The 18,168-nt window shown below is 41.2% G+C and overlaps 1 protein-coding gene across 5 annotated transcripts in view; it reads left to right on the top strand.

The window, feature by feature from the left end:
- POLQ (DNA polymerase theta) overlaps positions 1-18,168 on the top strand; it is a 129,447-nt gene that overhangs the window by 45,573 nt on the left and 65,706 nt on the right. For all 5 annotated transcript variants that reach the window (XM_038386711.2, XM_038386710.2, XM_038386709.2 and 2 more), the window contains 2 exons: positions 9,373-9,566; positions 9,916-10,040. In XM_038386711.2, the coding sequence (XP_038242639.1) occupies positions 9,373-9,566; positions 9,916-10,040 (319 nt within the window). The remainder of the gene's footprint in view (positions 1-9,372; positions 9,567-9,915; positions 10,041-18,168) is intronic.

The raw sequence follows: 18,168 nt of genomic DNA, 5'->3' as shown, positions 1-18,168 counted from the left end.
CAGGACGAATAAAAATCGATGACTTTAAAATAATCTGATTTTATTTTTTATTTAAATTGGATTTTATTTAAATTAAATTCTCATGCTTTTGGTTGGACAGTGTAGTGGTCACTGAACATGTTATGCACCTCTATGATGTTGTGTCCTGAGCCAAATCTGGCACATGGTAGGATGTCTCTGAGGGACAGGTATCTGTTGACGCTGTTCAGCCATCATGTTTCAGGTCTTCTGGGGGTCTTTTCCATCCTGCTTTCATTGGGTCAAAGTTGGAGGTGATTCTTACAGGAAATTTGGTAGGCATTCAGAGTAGATGACCATGCCCCCTTAAAGAACATTAGGTGACAGTTTTCAGAGAGCAAGACCTGTTTAGTTAGAAAACAGATCTCTTAATTTGACTTGAATTCATACTACTTGATTATCTCAATCATTCGGTGATGCTTCATCTGAATGGTGTCCGGGTTTTCAATCTTGGCAGTGAGAGGTCATGTTTCAGTCCAAGAGGTCAGACTACTGACCACAGTAGCATTCTATATCCTCAGCTTTGTTGGTTTACTTATCAGGATGTTTGGTTTATGAAAGATGTTCTTAAGGAGGCACCCCATTATGAACAGCGCTTTTGCAGTGCAGGCTTCACATTTTCTCAGTGATGTCCCTGTTATCAACAAGAGAAGTGAGGCAGGTGAAATCACTGACAGTCTTGACGGGGTTGTCATCCACTAAGAGGCTAGAGCCTGCAGCATGTTTGAAATTAAAACAAAAATTCTTCCGGTTGCCACTCTAAACAATTTTCAGGCTGACTTTTGCCACTGAGCTTTCCACAATTGGTTCATCTATTGATTCAATAACTAGTGCTATGTCATCTGCAAAATCGATGTCAAGGAGGTTGTCATAAATATAAAAGGAAGGGTAACCACCTTTCTATATACAGTGCTATAAAATCCCTCCTGGCAAGAGGCAAAATCCTTTCACCTGTAAAGGGTTAAGAAGCTAAGGTAACCTTGCTGGCACCTGACCCAAAATGACCAATGAGGAGATGAGATACTTTCAAATCTGGAGGGGGAAGGAAAGTTTTGTCTGTCTGTCTGTCTGTCTGTGTGTGTGATACCTTTGCCGGGAACAGATCAAGGATGCAAGCTCTCCAACTCCTGTAAAGTTAGTAAGTAATCTAGCTAGAAAATGCGTTAGATTTTCTTTTGTTTTTTGTCTTGTAAATTCGCTGTGCTGGAGGAAATGTGTGTTCCTGTTTTTGTGCCTTTTTGTAACTTTAGGTTTTGTCTAGAGGGATTCTCTAGGTTTTTAATCTGACTGCCTGTAAGATTATCTTCCATTCTGATTTTACAGAGTTGTTCTCTTATCTTTTTTTGTTCTTCTAATAAAGTTATGATTTTTAAGAATCTGATTGGGTTTTTTGGGTCTTAAAAATCCAAGGGGTTTGTGCTCATCTTGTTTGTTCTCAGGCCTCCCCAGGAAAGGGGGTATAAGGGCTTGGGGGGATATTTTGGGGAAATAGGAACTCCAAGTAGTCCTTTCCCTGTTTTGTCTAAAACACTTGGTGGTGGCAGTGTTTTACCTAATCCAAGGGCAAAGACTTTGCGCCTTGGGCAAGTTTTAACCTAAGATGGTAGAAATAAGCTTAGGGGGTCTTTCATGCAGGTCCCCACATCTGTACCCTAGAGTTCAGAAGTGGGGAAGGAACCTTGACAGAGGTTCTTATCATCAAGGCGTATGTATTGATTTAGTGTCTGGTTAAGCACATAGTCTATGATGGTATTGAAGAGTTCTGGAGTTGAACGCATCCTTGTCAAATGCCCAATCTAATTTGGAAGATGATTCTTTTCCTATTTACAAGAACTTAGCTTGAGGAGGCATATAGAAGATGAAACTTTCTCCAGAGTTTGTCAGGAAGGCCTGCGAGTTTCAAGATCAGTCAGTGATTCGCTGACAGCAGAATCAAACGTGGTTGATTGTGCATTGTGGTCCACAATGCAATGTGAACGGGGCATTTCAGTTCTCATGCCTTCTCAATAAGCTGGCACACTATGAAGAATTGCTCCATCGTGGAACGGCTGGGAATGAAGCCAACTTATAGTGATCTTCTCTTGCTCCTTAAGATATCAGTGGCTCAGATGACCAAGACAGAAGGAAAACTTTCCCGGGAACAGGTAGATGAGTAATGCTATGATGTTGCAGCAGTCTTGTTTGCTGCCTTTAGATTTCCAAAGCTATAAAATAATGCCTCTTTGCCAGTGGGACGGGACTGAGTCTGTTCTTCAGATGATATTGAACAGCATCTGCAGCCACAAATGAATAGCTTGTCCTATGCTTTTTAATGGTTCTGCAACAATTCCACAAATTCCTGCTGTCTTATTTTCCTTAAGCTTTATTAGAGTACTTTGGATTTTGTTGATAGTTAATTTGCCAGGATCATCTTGTGTGGAATAGGTCATCTTGGCAGTGGCCTTAATATCAGAATCCAAAGAAATTGGGGGTGCATTTAGGAGGTGGATGAAATGTTCACTTGAGAATGCCATACACTCTGCTTCTGCCTTGATTAGCTGACCAGAACTGGAGTAGACTGCACCGGCTGAATGACCTTTCTAGTCAGTGAGCTCACAGAAGTGTTTATACCAGGAGGTGCAGCCTCCTGTTAGAAGTTTTATTAAGTACAGTGGCTTTGGCTTCCATAAAAGCTTTGTGATCAGCATGTATTGCTTTAAAATGAGTGCTATTTAGCTTTACACTATATGACCATATGACCTCTCAAATGAACTGTGCAATGCTCTTTAGTGACGGGTAAGGTATTAAGGAAGATCCAGGGTTTCTTGGCTCTTTTTCTTATTTTTGGGATGACAGTCATAGCATCATCAATTATCTAGGATTTAAAGTCCATCCCAATGGATTTAGCATCAGTACAGTCTTATTGATCCTCAGACCTTTTTGAGATGTCAACTGTGTAGCATTTTCAAATGCTATTGAGTTTTAGGTTAGATTATTCAAAGTTACGCTTTTTAGTCTGGTTTCAGAGTAGCTGTGTTAGTCTGTATCCGCAAAAAGAACAGGAGTACTTGTGGCACCTTAGAGACTAACACATTTATTTGAGCATAAGCTTTCGTGGGCGATAGCCCACTTCATCAGATATATAGAATGGAACATATAGTAAGAAGATGTAACATCTTTTCACGTTCTCTGTATGGGTGGAAGTAGCCATACCAACTGTAAGAGGCTAATTAATTAAGATGAGCTGTTATCAGCAGGAGGAAAAAAAAACTTTTGTAGTGATGATCAAGATGGCCCATTTAGACAGTTGACAAGAAGGTGTGAGGATACTTAACATGGGGAAATAGATTCAATATGTGTAATGACCCAGCCACTCCCAGTCTCTATTCATAGAATCATAGAATATCAGGGTTGGAAGGGACCTCAGGAGGTCATCTAGTCCAACCCCCTGCTCAAAGCAGGACCCATCCCCAATTTTTGCCCCAGATCCCTAAATGGCCCCCTCAAGGATTGAACTCACAATCCTGGATTTAGTAGGCCAATGCTTAAACCACTGAGCTATCTCTTCCCCCCTGTTAATGGTATCTAGTTTGCATATTAATTCAAGCTCAGCAGTTTCTCGTTGGAGTCTATTTTTGAAGCTTTTCTGTTGCAAAATTGCCACATTTAAGTCTGTTACTGAGTGACCAGAGAGGTTGAAGTGTTCTCCTACTGGTTTTTGAATGTTATGATTCCTGATGTCAGATTTATGTCCATTTATTCTTTTGCGAAGAGACTGTCTGGTTTGGTTAATGTACATGGCAGAGGGGCATTGCTGGCACATGATGGCTGATCTGAAGCAAACACATTAGTGGCTTTCATAGCCGTTGGGTTGGGTGGGGGATTGCTAATCCCATCTGATGTAGGCCTGGGTCTTGCAGAAAGACGAAAGAATCTAGGGTGGGCTTCACCCGCTCCAAGCAGGTTGGAGCCACCCTGTCTGGTGTGTTTAGTGCAAGATGGTTGAGCTGCCTACTGGCAGTATGGTTGGTTGAGACAACTGGTGGAATACCACACCTGAAGCTGCTCTTATGAACTCCTTTCTCACCAATTAAATTTGAAATTGACAATCTATGTTAAGGCTTAAAAATATTAAACCTTTTAAAATCATTTACATTTAAATGCAAAAACATTACTAAAAGAATACAGGTTTGCTGCTGAAGTTTTAAAGAAAGTCAAACCACCTTGGACTAGAAGTGCTAAACCAGCTTTTGACAGTAGTAGTCTCCACTCAAACTACTACAAAACTACTCAAGATAGTAAAGTCCTAGGCAGACTGCGAAGAGCTACAAAAGGATCTTACTAAACTGGGTGACTGGGCAACAAAATGACAGATGAAATTTAATGTTGATAAATGCAGAGTAATGCACATTGAAAAACATAATCCCAACTATACATATACAATGCTGGGGTCTAAATTAGCTGTTACCACTCAAGAAAGAGATATTGGAGTCATTGTGGATAGTTCTCTGAAATCATCCACTCAATGTGCAGCAGCAGTCAAAAAAGAGAACAGAATGTTGGGAATCCTCAAGAAATGGAAAGACAATAAGACAGAAAATATCATATTGCCTCTATATGAATCCAGGGTACATCCACATCTTGAATACTGTGTGCAGATATGGTCGCCCATCTCAAAAAATGTTTTGGAATTGGAAAAGGTTCAGAAAAGGGCAACAAAAATTATTAGGGGTATAGAATGGCTTCCGTATGAGGAGAGATTAATAAGACTGGGAAAAGAGACAACTAAGGGGGATATGATAGAGGTCTATTAAAATCATGAGTGGTATAGAGAAAGTAAATAAGGAAGTGTTGTTTACTCCTTCTCATAATACAAGAACAAGGGGCCACCAAATTAAATTAATAGGTAGCAGGTTTAAAACAAACACAAGAAAGTATTTTTTCATGCAAACGCACAGTCAACCTGTGGAACTCCTTGCCGGAGAGTGTTGTGAAGGCCAATATTATAATGGGGTTCAAAAGGGAGCTAGATAGATTCATGGAAGATAGGTCCATCAATGGTGTCCCTAGCCTGTGTTTGCCAGAAGCTGGGATTCGGTGACACGGCATGGATCACTTGCTGATAACCTGTCTGTTCATTTCCTTTGGGGCACCTGCCATTGGCCACTCTCACAGGACAGGATACTGGGCTAGATGGACCTTTGGTCTGACCCAGTATGGCCGTTCTTATGTTCTTTGCATGTGCAGAGAATATTTTCTTCATTTTGGTTCATTCAACTAGTTCAGTTCTACAGCTTGTTCATTCAAAGTTAAGAAACCATTTGGGAGTTGAAAAAGAAGGAAAGTTTCTTTTCCTCTTCCCATTTATGAATAAAAACAAGGTATGATAGGATGAAGTCTACTACTTCTAAAATCTTGGATATAGTGATCAAAACAATTAGTTTTGTTTACTAGCTACAGATAATACTACTTTTGTTTAATAAATCAGTTGTAAATGCAAAACATATTTTGATTAAACTTTTTGATAAACTTTTTTTCCTTATGTATCCAGCACATTTAGGATGTTTTATTGAATAAAAAAAATTGTTTGTGCATCTTTAATTGAATTTGATTTTCCATTCATCCAGAGATTGATACAAATTACAAGTAAAAAAATTAATAATCCTTTGTGGAAAAAATGCATCATTCATCATTTTGTTACATAATAAAAATGTAAAAATTACAAATTTGAATAAATGTATGTTAAGCTATATAATTGCTTAAATAAATGTGTATAGATATAGTGTATCCTCCTAGTTAGTAAAATGAAGCACCTAATTTAGTGCAAAGGTTATATTTAGTGGCAAAATCCAGTGTTTTGTTTGGCTAAACCAATGAAATTCAACCTTTCTTTAAGAAAATAATTAAAAACTACAAATGCAAAACATGATTAAAATCAATTATTTACATCAAGGTTTTCTGCTTGCTGATTTAAATCAATCCACCCTGATTAAGTTGGGAAACTATTCTGATTCTTTTAGGTTTCAGAGTAGCAGCCGTGTTAGTCTGTATTCGCAAAAAGAAAAGGAGTACTTGTGGCACCTTAGAGACTAACAAATTTATTAGAGCATAAGCTTTCGTGAGCTACAGCTGACTTCATCGAATGCATTTGGTGGAAAAAGCAGAGGAGAGATTTTTATATATATACACACACACACACACACACACACACACACACACACACACACACACACACACACACACAGAGAACATGAAACAATGGGTTTATCATACACACTGTAAGGAGAGTGATCACTTAAGATAAGCCATCACCAGCAGCAGGGGGGGGAAAGGAGGAAAACCTTTCATGGTGACAAGCAAGGTAGGCTAATTCCAGCAGTTAACAAGAATATCAGAGGAACAGTGGGGGATGGGGTGGGAGGGAGAAATACCATGGGGAAATAGTTTTACTTTGTGTAATGACTCATCCATTCCCAGTCTCTATTCAAGCCTAAGTTAATTGTATCCAGTTTGCAAATTAATTCCATTTCCCCATATTATTTCTCACCCCACCCCACCCCCCACTGTTCCTCCGATATTCTTGTTAACTGCTGGAATTAGCCTACCTTGCTTGTCACCATGAAAGGTTTTCCTCCCCCCCCCCCCCCGCTGCTGGTGATGGCTTATCTTAAGTGATCACTCTCCTTACAGTAAAAAGAAAAGGAGTACTTGTGGCACCTTAGAGACTAACAAATTTATTAGAGCATAAGCTTTCGTGAGCTACAGCATGCATCTGATGAAGTGAGCTGTAGCTCACGAAAGCTTATGCTCTAATAAATTTGTTAGTCTCTAAGGTGCCACAAGTACTCCTTTTCTTTTTGCGAATACAGACTAACACGGCTGCTACTCTGAAATCTCCTTACAGTGTGTATGATAAACCCATTGTTTCATGTTCTCTGTGTGTGTGTGTGTGTGTGTGTGTGTATATATATAAATCTCTCCTCTGCTTTTTCCACCAAATGCATCCGAGGAAGTGAGCTGTAGCTCATGAAAGCTTATGCTCTAATAAATTTGTTAGTCTATAAGGAGCCACAAGTACTCCTTTTCTTTCTTCTGATTCTGCAGCATATATTATGAAGCAGCTGCCGCTCCATAGTTGAGGTTCAATTGGTTGTATACATTATAAACCCAATTTGGAATCCGCTTTCCTCAAATCCATAGAAAAGTCTCATCTGTCTCAAAATTTGAATTTTTTGTCTGGAACAGAGGTAGAATTTTTCTAAAATATTTGAAGTGAATTGGACAAAGGTTTTCTGAATTTGACATCCCCCTGAGGCGCTTAGGCTCATCAAGCTGTACCTCAGACACCCACTGAGACTTCACAGAGTAACGGGGCCCTATCACCTTTCTGAGCCTAAGGAAGCTTGTTGGGGGCCAATCCCAACCACCCTATAAGCTTTAAGAAGGTTTTTGGTCCCTGATGAGCCTGTTTGGCACATTTGGGGTGGAGGAGCCTACTGCAACTATGAGAGCCGAGCCCTGAGGAGTCTGCTAAATCTGTTGTGGGGTGTGGTTCCCAACAAGACAACAACGCATCTGTGTGTGCATATTCAAGAAGCCTCTAAAAGCCAATTAAAATTCCTGCAGAGGGAGTCATGAGCCTGTAAAGATTAACAAGAGAGTGATTAGGTGTCCTGATGAGCCTTGTAAAATTCATGGGCAAGAGGGCCTTAAAGGAATGGTGTCCAAAATCTGATACTGTTCTCTCTCTCCCCGTTAAATGTGCATCTTTGTACATACTGTCCTAATAAAGACAAAACACAGCCTCTGAAACAGAATTGCGACAGTTTGGAAATCCCTGCTGAGGAACTATGTGACCCATACGAAACAAAGCTGGGATGATGTGATTGTTGGGATCATAAACAGTAAGGAATGCGTGCTTTTGCCTGCTCTCAACTCCACGCCCCTGCTTGTTCTGTCATTGACCAGCTGCTGACCAAAACGGAATGATTTTGGAGAGTGTTCTAGTGTCCCATACGTGCCTGAAAACTGCCTACATCAGGAAGATTTATATTTTGTTTCTACTTTCAGTAAGCAAAGCAGAGCTGCTTTGTATAGTATGCATCAATGTACTCGTTCCCTGCTGACATCTATTAAAAAGTAGAAAATGAAAGGATGAATTCAGTGTGTGTTCCAAGGCAGGAGATGTTAATGTAATGTATTTTCTCTCTGGAGTTTTCAAGCACAGCAGTTTGTCCAGTGTATTTAGTTTGAAATAGTGCTCTTGAACAAAATGTTCTTGAGTTTCTTTCCCATTAACCTTGCCTAAAACATTATTTGTAAACTGTTCATTTTCAAAGCAAGACTAGAGATGATATTTGCCTGGAGTTGCTCTCCAAATGTATCCTGCCTGTTAGTTTTTCTCTGTCTACTTTAATAATGGTTCTTAACTCCCTTAGGCTTGAATGTTCTGACTGTATAAATCTATGGCTGACCTTTTTTGGAATTTGATAAAAAGAATAAATATTTGTTGGTTAGGAACGGATAAAAAAGGCCTAACTCTCTGGAATGGGACCCTGTCTTCAGCTATTCTTACCCTTGCCAACATTAAAAGGGAGATGGAGGATTTGTACCTGCACCCTAGACATTTTGCATTTTGTATTCTGTTAAATGTGCCCCAAGTACTGTTAACTAGTTATTTTGAAACAAAATCTCTCTCAATATGTTGATATAAATATTACGACATTCTCTCTCCTGGTATTGAACCAGACTGACTGAATTTTAACCAAAATTATTTGTTTTGTTTTGGTACCTTAGTGGTTGAATTTTTGGGGTATTTTTCTTCATCTAAATAATAGCACTGAGATTTTTGTGCTGGAGTTTATCATGAAGTAAGAGGAAAAGTGGACTGCAGAACCCTACTCCTCTACATGATCAGATACCATAGCAGTGTCTAGCAAGGCTGCTGTAACTGGATGTCCTGTTTCTTGGTGGAATGTACTAGAAAAATGTCTCACTGACACTGTTCGTAATAGACAGGCATATGTTAATCCGTTATGCGAAATAAAAATAGTTATTGATCAAAAGCCCTTGTTTTTAATGTCTTGGATTTAGGGAACAATCTGACAAGGGTCTGAACTGTGTAATCCTGAGAATATACCAACGGGTGTCAGAGCTCATTAGTCCAAACATTAAAAACTAGTTTGGAAGAGCTTTTACGTTCTTCAGGGTATGTGGTTATGACTCAGTGCATCTGAGTTGTATGTAGGACACTATAACCATATGCCCTGGATTACATTATTATTTCTCCTCTTCCTTGCAATGTAGTTCTGTGTCTGTTCTTGTGAAGTAAAGATTTTGTTTTAAAGAATGAGATATTGATTTGTTTCCTTTTAGGTCACTCCTGTGTACGAGGAGTGGACCACTATTGACTGGTATCAGTTTTTCTGCCTGTGGGAGAAGCTGCCTTCATCTATGAAGCGAGTGGCTGAGCTGGTGGGGATTGAAGAAGGCTTCCTGGCTCGCTCTGTAAAGGGCAAAATCATAGCTAAAACAGAAAAACAGCACAGACAAATGGCCATTCATAAAAGGTAATAACAGATGGGTCTAAGTGCCTAAGGGGAGGAGGTTCTAAAGGACAAATGTGTGAGAAGAGGATACAATTGCTAGGTTCTGTTCTGTATGAAAGCATTGTCTGGGATTGGCTCTGCTGTTGGCTGAGCTGTTAGCTAATGCAATTTGGGTCAGTCCCGGATAAGTTTATCCATATTGGGTAAGAGAATTGTAACTACAAGAAGCTTGGGTATGTGTTAAGAAAAATGTCTGAGACATTATTTCCTTTGTTTGCCAATTCAGGCCCAGAGTAACACAGAGCATTTACTACTAGCTTGGCCTCAATTACTTTATTTTTTAAAATTTCTCTATATGCTTTTTGTACAGGTTTTTCACCAGCCTTGCCCTACTGGATTTAATCAGTGAGGTTCCCTTGAAGGATATTACTAAGAAATATAACTGTAGTCGTGGCCAGCTTCAGTCCTTGCAGCAGTCTGCTGCTACCTATGCAGGTGAGTCATAGGAATAGAAAAAATTCTGGAGTCTTGCGTTGTCTAGTTCTAAATATTTGGTCTTTCTAGTTTGTTACTGGAGGAAATGATGGTCCGTCTTCATATGTGGCATTTTTGGCTAAAATGTGGCAGTGATACATTTAACCCATGCACTATTATAGTGCAATTTGTGCTTGCCATCTGCTTTGTTATGAAAAAGCATCCCGCAGAGGCAACACCACTCATTGGAGGATGATAGGATAAATATGGAGAACTACATGTTGGGAAATGTAGTCTCCAAAGGCTGCATCTTAATGGTACATGAATATAATTTGTCCCATTTTATGCAAATTAAGTATAGGTTAATTCTATGCTCCTGCCAAGCTACCAATGAGGTGCTCTCGTGGACAAAGTTTGGGTGCAGCTGATACTTCAGAGATTTCTTAGTTGCAAAATTAACTGGCTGAAAAATTGTAATTTTACAATTGCCAAAAAAGAGAGAAGCCTCCTTGGCACTTACTATAGTTTCTCAAACACTTAAAAAGGGTTTGCAAAGTGTTAATTTGCCTGCCAAAATAGGTCTGGCAAATCAAAAGATAATAGGTCACAACATGAGTAAGAGAACTTTTTCTTTCATCACCAAAGTCCTTGTAAACTCTACACATGAATTTTAAAGAGTGGTCACATCTCCCAACTTTTCAAGGCCCAAATTGTGGGATGCAGTGTGTGACAGACCGAAAATGAAGGGCACACACAGCTTATTCAGGAAGGAAAGTTCATGTTAACTGTAAAATGTTAACTGTCTTCATTCTGTTAGTGTTAATAACTTCTTGTAATATTAGTTTCATGATCCTCTATTCCCAGTGTAAATCATTTTCATCAATCAGTGAATGGTTACAAGATTTTGTTCAAGAACATGGGTAACTTTGGGGCTAAAATAAATGATGTCTCTTGAAATAAGGTATAGTTAAGAGGAATGAGTGCAGTTGTATTCTGAGTGGCTATAAAAATGGAATTCTGTATCTGTCTTCCAATGATTTCCGTATCCATTGTGCTCAGTTTACAGGTAAAAAGGAGTTGATTTTTCCTAGCACTGCTAGACTTGCAAACTTAGTCTGGCCGGTGAGAGTCAAGCTTGTTTTTCTCCATCTTACCCATTGTCATCAGTAATAAAGATTGTGCAGGCCATATGTTCTGTGCAATCTGCCCTTGACTTCCACAGCCAATTTTTGTAATTTTCATAGTTCAGTGCAGCTGCATCTGGATTTCACCTCAGTAGTCCACTCAAGGACACCCACTCTGACTTCCAGCTTCCTACCCATTGTCTTTTTGCATGGAGACCTACGGTCTCTTTCCCATCTGACCAGGGCATTTCCAGGCTTCACAGTTCCCTGCTTTTGATGTGGTGTTCCCTGCTGAGACAGTCTGCCCAAGCACATCTACTTGCTTTCTCTTCAGAGACAGTTAACAGTGTGACTTTCCATGGTTATTGGTACCACACAGCTCTTTTTATGCAAGCATATTTTCTTATTAGGGTAAAAGCACTACAGAGAAAGCATTAAAAACAATAAAAGAACCTAAATGTATGCTAATAAGCTGACCAGAGATCATCCCAACACTAAGATGGAGCAGTGCTGGCTGGAGTAGTCATTCAACACACCACCCAAGGAGTTTCCTTTGTGGTCATAAGTTCATCACAGCTTCAGCTCAGAAGAAATACTCAGAATTACGTGGCCTCAGTAGGCCAAGTCCTTCGAAACTTCTAAGGACTGGGGCCCCCATGGTCCAGGGGTCCTGTCCATCTGCTGGATCAAAAGAAGGCCACAAGACAGCATACCAGTTTGAACCAGTATATGTGCACCTCTCCAGGTGGGTGACGTTAAAGCGTTGATAACTGGAGGAATTATATTAGCATATATTCCCCTCCTCCTAGAAAAAAACGCTTAATGTTAAAAGCTCACTTTGTTTCAAAAGGTCCTTTGAAGATCCTTACAGTCCCAAGATAGTATGTAAATATTTGTGTTTTTAATACATTGAACTCCAAAAATGTTTAACTTACTTCAGTAAGGTTTAATGTAATTCAGTAGAGCTTGTCCAGGACATTAGAGTAGTGTCAATCTATCAGTCATTTGACTATATTTTTCTATTTATTGTTTCTTTTTTGAACACCCCACTCTAGGGTGCGCATGCATCTCGTGTGCCAGAGTGGAATCTTTTGAATAGCAGTGTCTGTTGGAGCTGCACATGTCCTCATACCTCTCATCTGAGGGTATAAAGGCAGGGAGGCTGCAACTGCCCTCAGTTCCCCCTTACTGCCCATGACAGCAAGACAGAACAAATGTCCAGGTCGCTACTATCAAAATATAGCAAACACTAAGGAGAACAGTCATCTACCTATCTTTTTAAAATGTTCCTGTTTCCCCTTAGTTTACCAATTTGGGACCATTTAAAAAAAAATAAACAAAACCGCACAACCAACCAACCCCCCCCCCTTACAATTTCACTAGGAGCTTCGCAGTACCATGTGCCTCATGGTAGACTCAAAACTTTAAGTCCTGTCCATACTGTGACTGTCTCATTCTGCTTATTGAGGGCCATAGCTGCTGCTTGTTTTGCCTTGAAGAGAACTATGTATTGGATCAGTGCTTTGTCTTCTGTTCATTCTCCTCACTGGTACATGTTTGAAGCTCTATCCTATGGAGCAGTCAGTGAGTCGTCATCTCACCCTGGGGAGATTGTGCTCCTAAGACTGATCAAGCTCTGAAGAAATCTTCTTTGAGTGCCCCCACCAGATGTCCCACTATGCCAGTAGTTCACAAACTGGGGTTCGCAGAATGTTACAGGGGGTTCGCCAGAAAAATTTCACTAATGGCAGCCAGAGGACCCCAGGCATTGGAGGCAGCAGGTGGGACCTGGTTGCAGGACCCACCCCAGGGAGAGCGGTGCAGGGCAGTTGGGGCTGGCAGCCCGAGCCCTGTCCCCGTCAGCGGGGGAGCCGGCAGCCCGAACCCCAGCGCTCTGTGCGGGGCTGGCAGCCCAAGCCCTAGGGAGAGCAGGGCCAGGCAGTTGGGGCAGTCAGTGGGGTCCAGCAGCAGGAGCCCCACAGAGTGCAGAGAAAATTTGAACTTAAATCCCTGGAAATATTCATTTTTAGGAGGGGGTTCACGAGATTTCACAATTTAGTGAAAGGGGTTCGCGGGCTGTTAAAGTTTGGGAACCACTGCACTATGCCAAGTCCTGTCACTGAGGAAAAAACACTGTCAAAGGACTCTGCATGGATGATCCCAGCACCAACAGTTCTGGCACCAAATACCGGTACTGAGGGACAAGGTTGGCTGGAGCACAGACAAAAGCATTGCTCTAGACACTGGTCAGTGTTATCTCATAAGGATGTGCCAGAGAGAAGTTCACTAAGTCCTCAGCCATCACAGGGGTTAGCAGCGCAGGCTTGGTCACAAGCTCAGCATTAACAAACATATCCAGTGCCAACCTCAATGGCAGCATCGATGCAGTCAGCAATGCAAATACTGATGTCAGCATTGGCTGTAGAGTCCTCTGCTCATATATGTTCCAGTGCTTCAATGGAGTCTACATCTTTACCAGAGTCGTCCTCTGCACAGAGACATCATCGCTACTGGCACATGATGGAATCCTGGCACCAAGATCACCTTACATCTCGGCACTGCTCTTTAACAAGATATACTCTTCATCCCCATCGCTGGGACATATCTTTTTTCCAGCATCAAGCATCGAACTATCTCCCTTGAATATTCAGGAAGAAGATCCTGTGTAATGGACTGAATGCTTCCCCAATTAGAGCCTTGTCACAATCTTGGCCCGGATGGTAATGGGTTGGCCAACCCCAGTGAAGCCAGCTGTACCAGTATAACATGCCATCTTAGTACTACTGGGCTTTTGGGGACCACCTTCCCATGCCTCCAGGAGTCAATCTCTATTCCATCTCTCAAGGAAGTGGAAGAGATCCCATTCCCCATCAGCATTGCTGTCCTGCTTACCCACACTGGACTGAGATGATGAACATCAGACACTGTACGAAGTGGGATTAGTGGAACAGCAGCATCTTCCTTCAGTTCCTCAGGAATCCTCATTGTTCCCATATAAGGTGAAGGTTATAGCTCCAGTACCAGCACCAGATGATTTTAAGATATTCTAGGAACTGCTAGCTAGACTCAGAGGCCCTGGATATTCAGACTCCAGTCATTCAAATTCCTTAGCACTGGCCAATTAGCCCTCCCAATTAACAAGGGGATATTTGACCCTGCAAAGGCATTATGGCAAATACTGGTCACCATTCGTCCTACCACCAAAAGGATGGAGAAAAAGTATCAAGTGCCACAGAAGGGATCCAAGCACTTCTATACTTACCCCAGTCAGGATCATTAAAAGCGTCTGTGGTTCAGGAGAACTCCAAATCCACAAAGAGGACCACAAAAGAAACATCCTCTCCTCGCCACTTACGGAGGAAGACACTTCTCATAGATTCATCAACCATGGATTGGGAAACCCACTCAAACCTCTGGATACAAGGGATCTGGGGTCAAAAGGATATGACTCTTGACATAAATGTATTGAAGCTGTGAGTGATCAGGCTATTCTGCATTCTGATCTCTTACAAAATTCCAGAGTGCAAATTTTGATGGATAACATATCTGCAACATATTACACAAACAAGGAATTACCTACTCATCAGTCCTGTGTCAACTTCATGGAATAACCCCAATCAGCCCTCCATCTACAGGGAGTTAGCAACAATCTGACAGACGTCCTAAGCAAATAATCCATCACTAACTACAAGTGGTTGCTGTGGAGGTCCATCATAGACCTAATATTCCAACAATGGGAAAATCTGGTGATAGACTTGTTTGCCTCAATAGACAACAAGAAATGTCCAGCCTTTTTGTTATGGAGAAGGCATAAGATCAGGCTTGCTACAAGATGCCTTGTTCACTTGGTGGATCCTGGGAACCCTGTACACTTTTCCAAGTAGTCCCCTGATTCCCAAGTGAATCTGTAAGATCATCTGGGACAAAGGCAAAATAGTCCTAATAGCTCCATACCGTTCAAGATAGTTCTGGCTAATAGATCTTCTCTGAATATCATTTAGCTAGTATTGCTTATCCAAGGTCAGATACTCTGTGTGGATCTGAAGTCACTGCATCTGACAGCTTGAATGTTGGCTTGTTAATACTGACAGATTGTTCCCTTCAGGTGCAAGAAATCCTCCTACAAAGCAGGAAACCTCTCAAATGGAAAACACTCCAATATGGGCAACCTAATGCAGTCTTCACCTAGTGGAGGCTCCCATATCAAAGATCCTGGACTACCTCCAGGATTTAAAACAATTGGGTCTTTCATTCAGCTCCATCAAAGTTAATCTAGCACCAATTTCATCAGGTCTCTCACCTGTCCAATCCTGTTCAATCTTCACATTTTACAATATATAGATATCTGAAACGGCTACTGTATGCTTACTCTCCCATCAAGGAACCTTCTCCTATGTGGAATCTGACCATTGTCCGTGCAAACCTTATGGACCTCCCTTTTGAACCACTTGCGGAATCTGCTTACACCACTGTACCCTGGAATCAGTTTTCCTAGTTGCCGTAACTTCGGCAAGCAGGGTCAGCAAACTGCAAACTCTTACCGCTGGTATCCGTTAAACAATGTTTCATGAGGACAGGGTGGTGGTGAGACCTCATCCAGAATTTTAAACCTAAACTGATCTTGAAATTTCACTTAAATCATTCCATCAACTTGCCTGTCTTCTTCCCCAGAATTCATTCTGGGCCAGGAGAAAAACATCTTCATACCTTCAGTGTTTCAAGATCTTTATTTGTATTATCTTGACAGAACAAATCCCTTTAGACTATCATTCTGTCTTAGTTTGATCGTTCAAAGGCCCAGAAACAAGATCAATCTCCTACCAGAGGATATGGATCATATATTGCATATTGCTCTGCTACCAGATCCTGATGTACAGCCCCCAAATGTAAAGCACACTCTACTAAAGCACAAGCTACATCTTCAACTTTTAGGAACATTTCAGTATCAGAAACCTGTAAGGCAATCGCATGCAGTATGTGGATTGCTTTTTTTTTTTTTTTTTTAGACACCATGCCCTCTCTCTAGCTGCAGAGTCAGATGCCAGCTTTGGAAGAGCGGTATTAGAATCACTGTTTAAGACAATCAAGACTCCTCAATTCCACCTTCCAGGTGGGCACTGCTTGTTGGCCAGTGAGGAATCCACTCTGACACACACACACACAGGTGCTGAAACTAGAGGTAGGGACAGTGATTTCCATTATATACAAGGTTTACAGTTTGGTTCAATGGTTCTCAGAACCCATGCTATTAAAAATTGTTCCAGCTCCCCTGCACACATACTTGAAGAAAGGACAGTTACTTGGTGTATAGTAACTGTGGTGTTCAAGATGTTGTCCTTAATGTGGATCCTATAACCTGCCCTCCTCTTTTGGAGTGCTTCATATCGGCAAAGGAACTGAGGGATGGTTGTGGCTGCCCTGCCTTTAATGCCTTTGGATGAGAGACTCAAGGACATGTACTGCACAGATGCAGCCCCAAACAACACTGCTATTGCAAAGATTCAGTGCTCGTCCATGTGGGTTGCATGTGCACCACAGAGTGGGATCCACACTGACTACAACATATTGAAGAACTACAATTGCTATAAGTAACCATTTTTTCTATCCCTTGTAACTGTGTGCAAGACCGACGGGGAAATAGTGAAATTTATAGTCAAAAAGTAAACAAACAAAATATAAGTCTCTATTCTCTCAAAGAGAAAGAGTACTGGTGGCACCTTAGAGACTAACATGAAGTGAGCTGTAGCTCACGAAAGCTTATGCTCTAATAAATTTGTTAGTCTCTAAGGTGCCACCAGTACTCCTTTTCTTTTTGCGAATACAGACTAACACGGCTGCTACTCTGAAATCTATTCTCTCAGTTACAGTAACATTAGGTGGTGTTCGTAACAATAATAGACAATGTCAGATTGTATAATTTTTTTAACATTAGCTTTAATACAATTTTTAAATCTATTTAATCTGTATTGCAGTAGCACCTAGAGGCCCTAATTTTTAGGTTGAAAACCAGTATCAAGAGGAGCTATCCAGAAGGAGCCAGCTTCGTTGATTTGACTCAGACTTCATCCTTTGCTGTAGGCAAGAAAAGAGAGTAGAACTTCTTTTAAAAAGGTCCATAATAAAAATTTCTATTTTAGGGTCTCTTTGAAAGTTGTTCTCTAAGAGTACGGAGAGGTGAGATTTGGAGAGAATGGAACAGTATATATTGTGTTGCAGATTAGAATGAGAATGAACTCTTGGATTGTTATGTTGCAGAGAGGCAGGCTTCTTTCCTTACAGACTCTTGAAGTTTTGATATTTTTTTCAGGTTTTGGTACTTTTGTTCATTTGCACCATGAACAAAAGAAACTTGGTCTAATGTGTAGCTTTTGCTTCAACATCTAAGAAAAACATGAGTTTTTAATTCTCTTTAACAGTGGTTCTCAAACTTTTTTTTTGCAGACCACTTGAAAATTGCTGAGGGTCTCAGCGGACTTCATAATGATAAATGTTGTTTGTACCGATAGCTAACTATTGTAAAGCGCTTTGGATAAAAGCGCTCTATAAAAAAAACCAAACCAACAACCCCTTAATAATTAACGTTTTTTTGTTCTACAAATAACACACAACTCCTATTTTAATCTCCATAATCTTGCCTTTCTAATGCGATGGATGTGCCCTCTATCCCACGCTACAGTAGCCCCCGAGCTGGGGCTGGGAAGGAGGGCCGTCTCTCTCCTGCCACAACAGCCACAGAGGTGAGGCTGGGAAGGAGGGCCTTCTCTCCCTGGCAGCCGCAGCCCTGGGAAAAGTTGCCTCTTTCTCTGGCTGCCGCAGCCCTGCACATTCCAAATTCCCCCCACCCCCTCTTCTCACCCCACTTCACCCTCCCACCTATCCCCTATTTCCCCCCAAGGCCACCACCTCACCTTACATGTGCGTCTTCTCCTGGATCCAGGCACCTAATTAGTGGAGCCACACCTGTGCGGCTCCACTAATTAAGTGGGTGGCCCTTCATTTTCTTGTGTGCGGCCTCCCAGACATGC

The sequence above is a fragment of the Dermochelys coriacea genome, chromosome 1 (assembly GCF_009764565.3).
Source record: "Dermochelys coriacea isolate rDerCor1 chromosome 1, rDerCor1.pri.v4, whole genome shotgun sequence".
NCBI lineage: Eukaryota > Metazoa > Chordata > Testudines > Dermochelyidae > Dermochelys > Dermochelys coriacea.
This window is presented reverse-complemented; position numbering and strand designations above follow the sequence as displayed.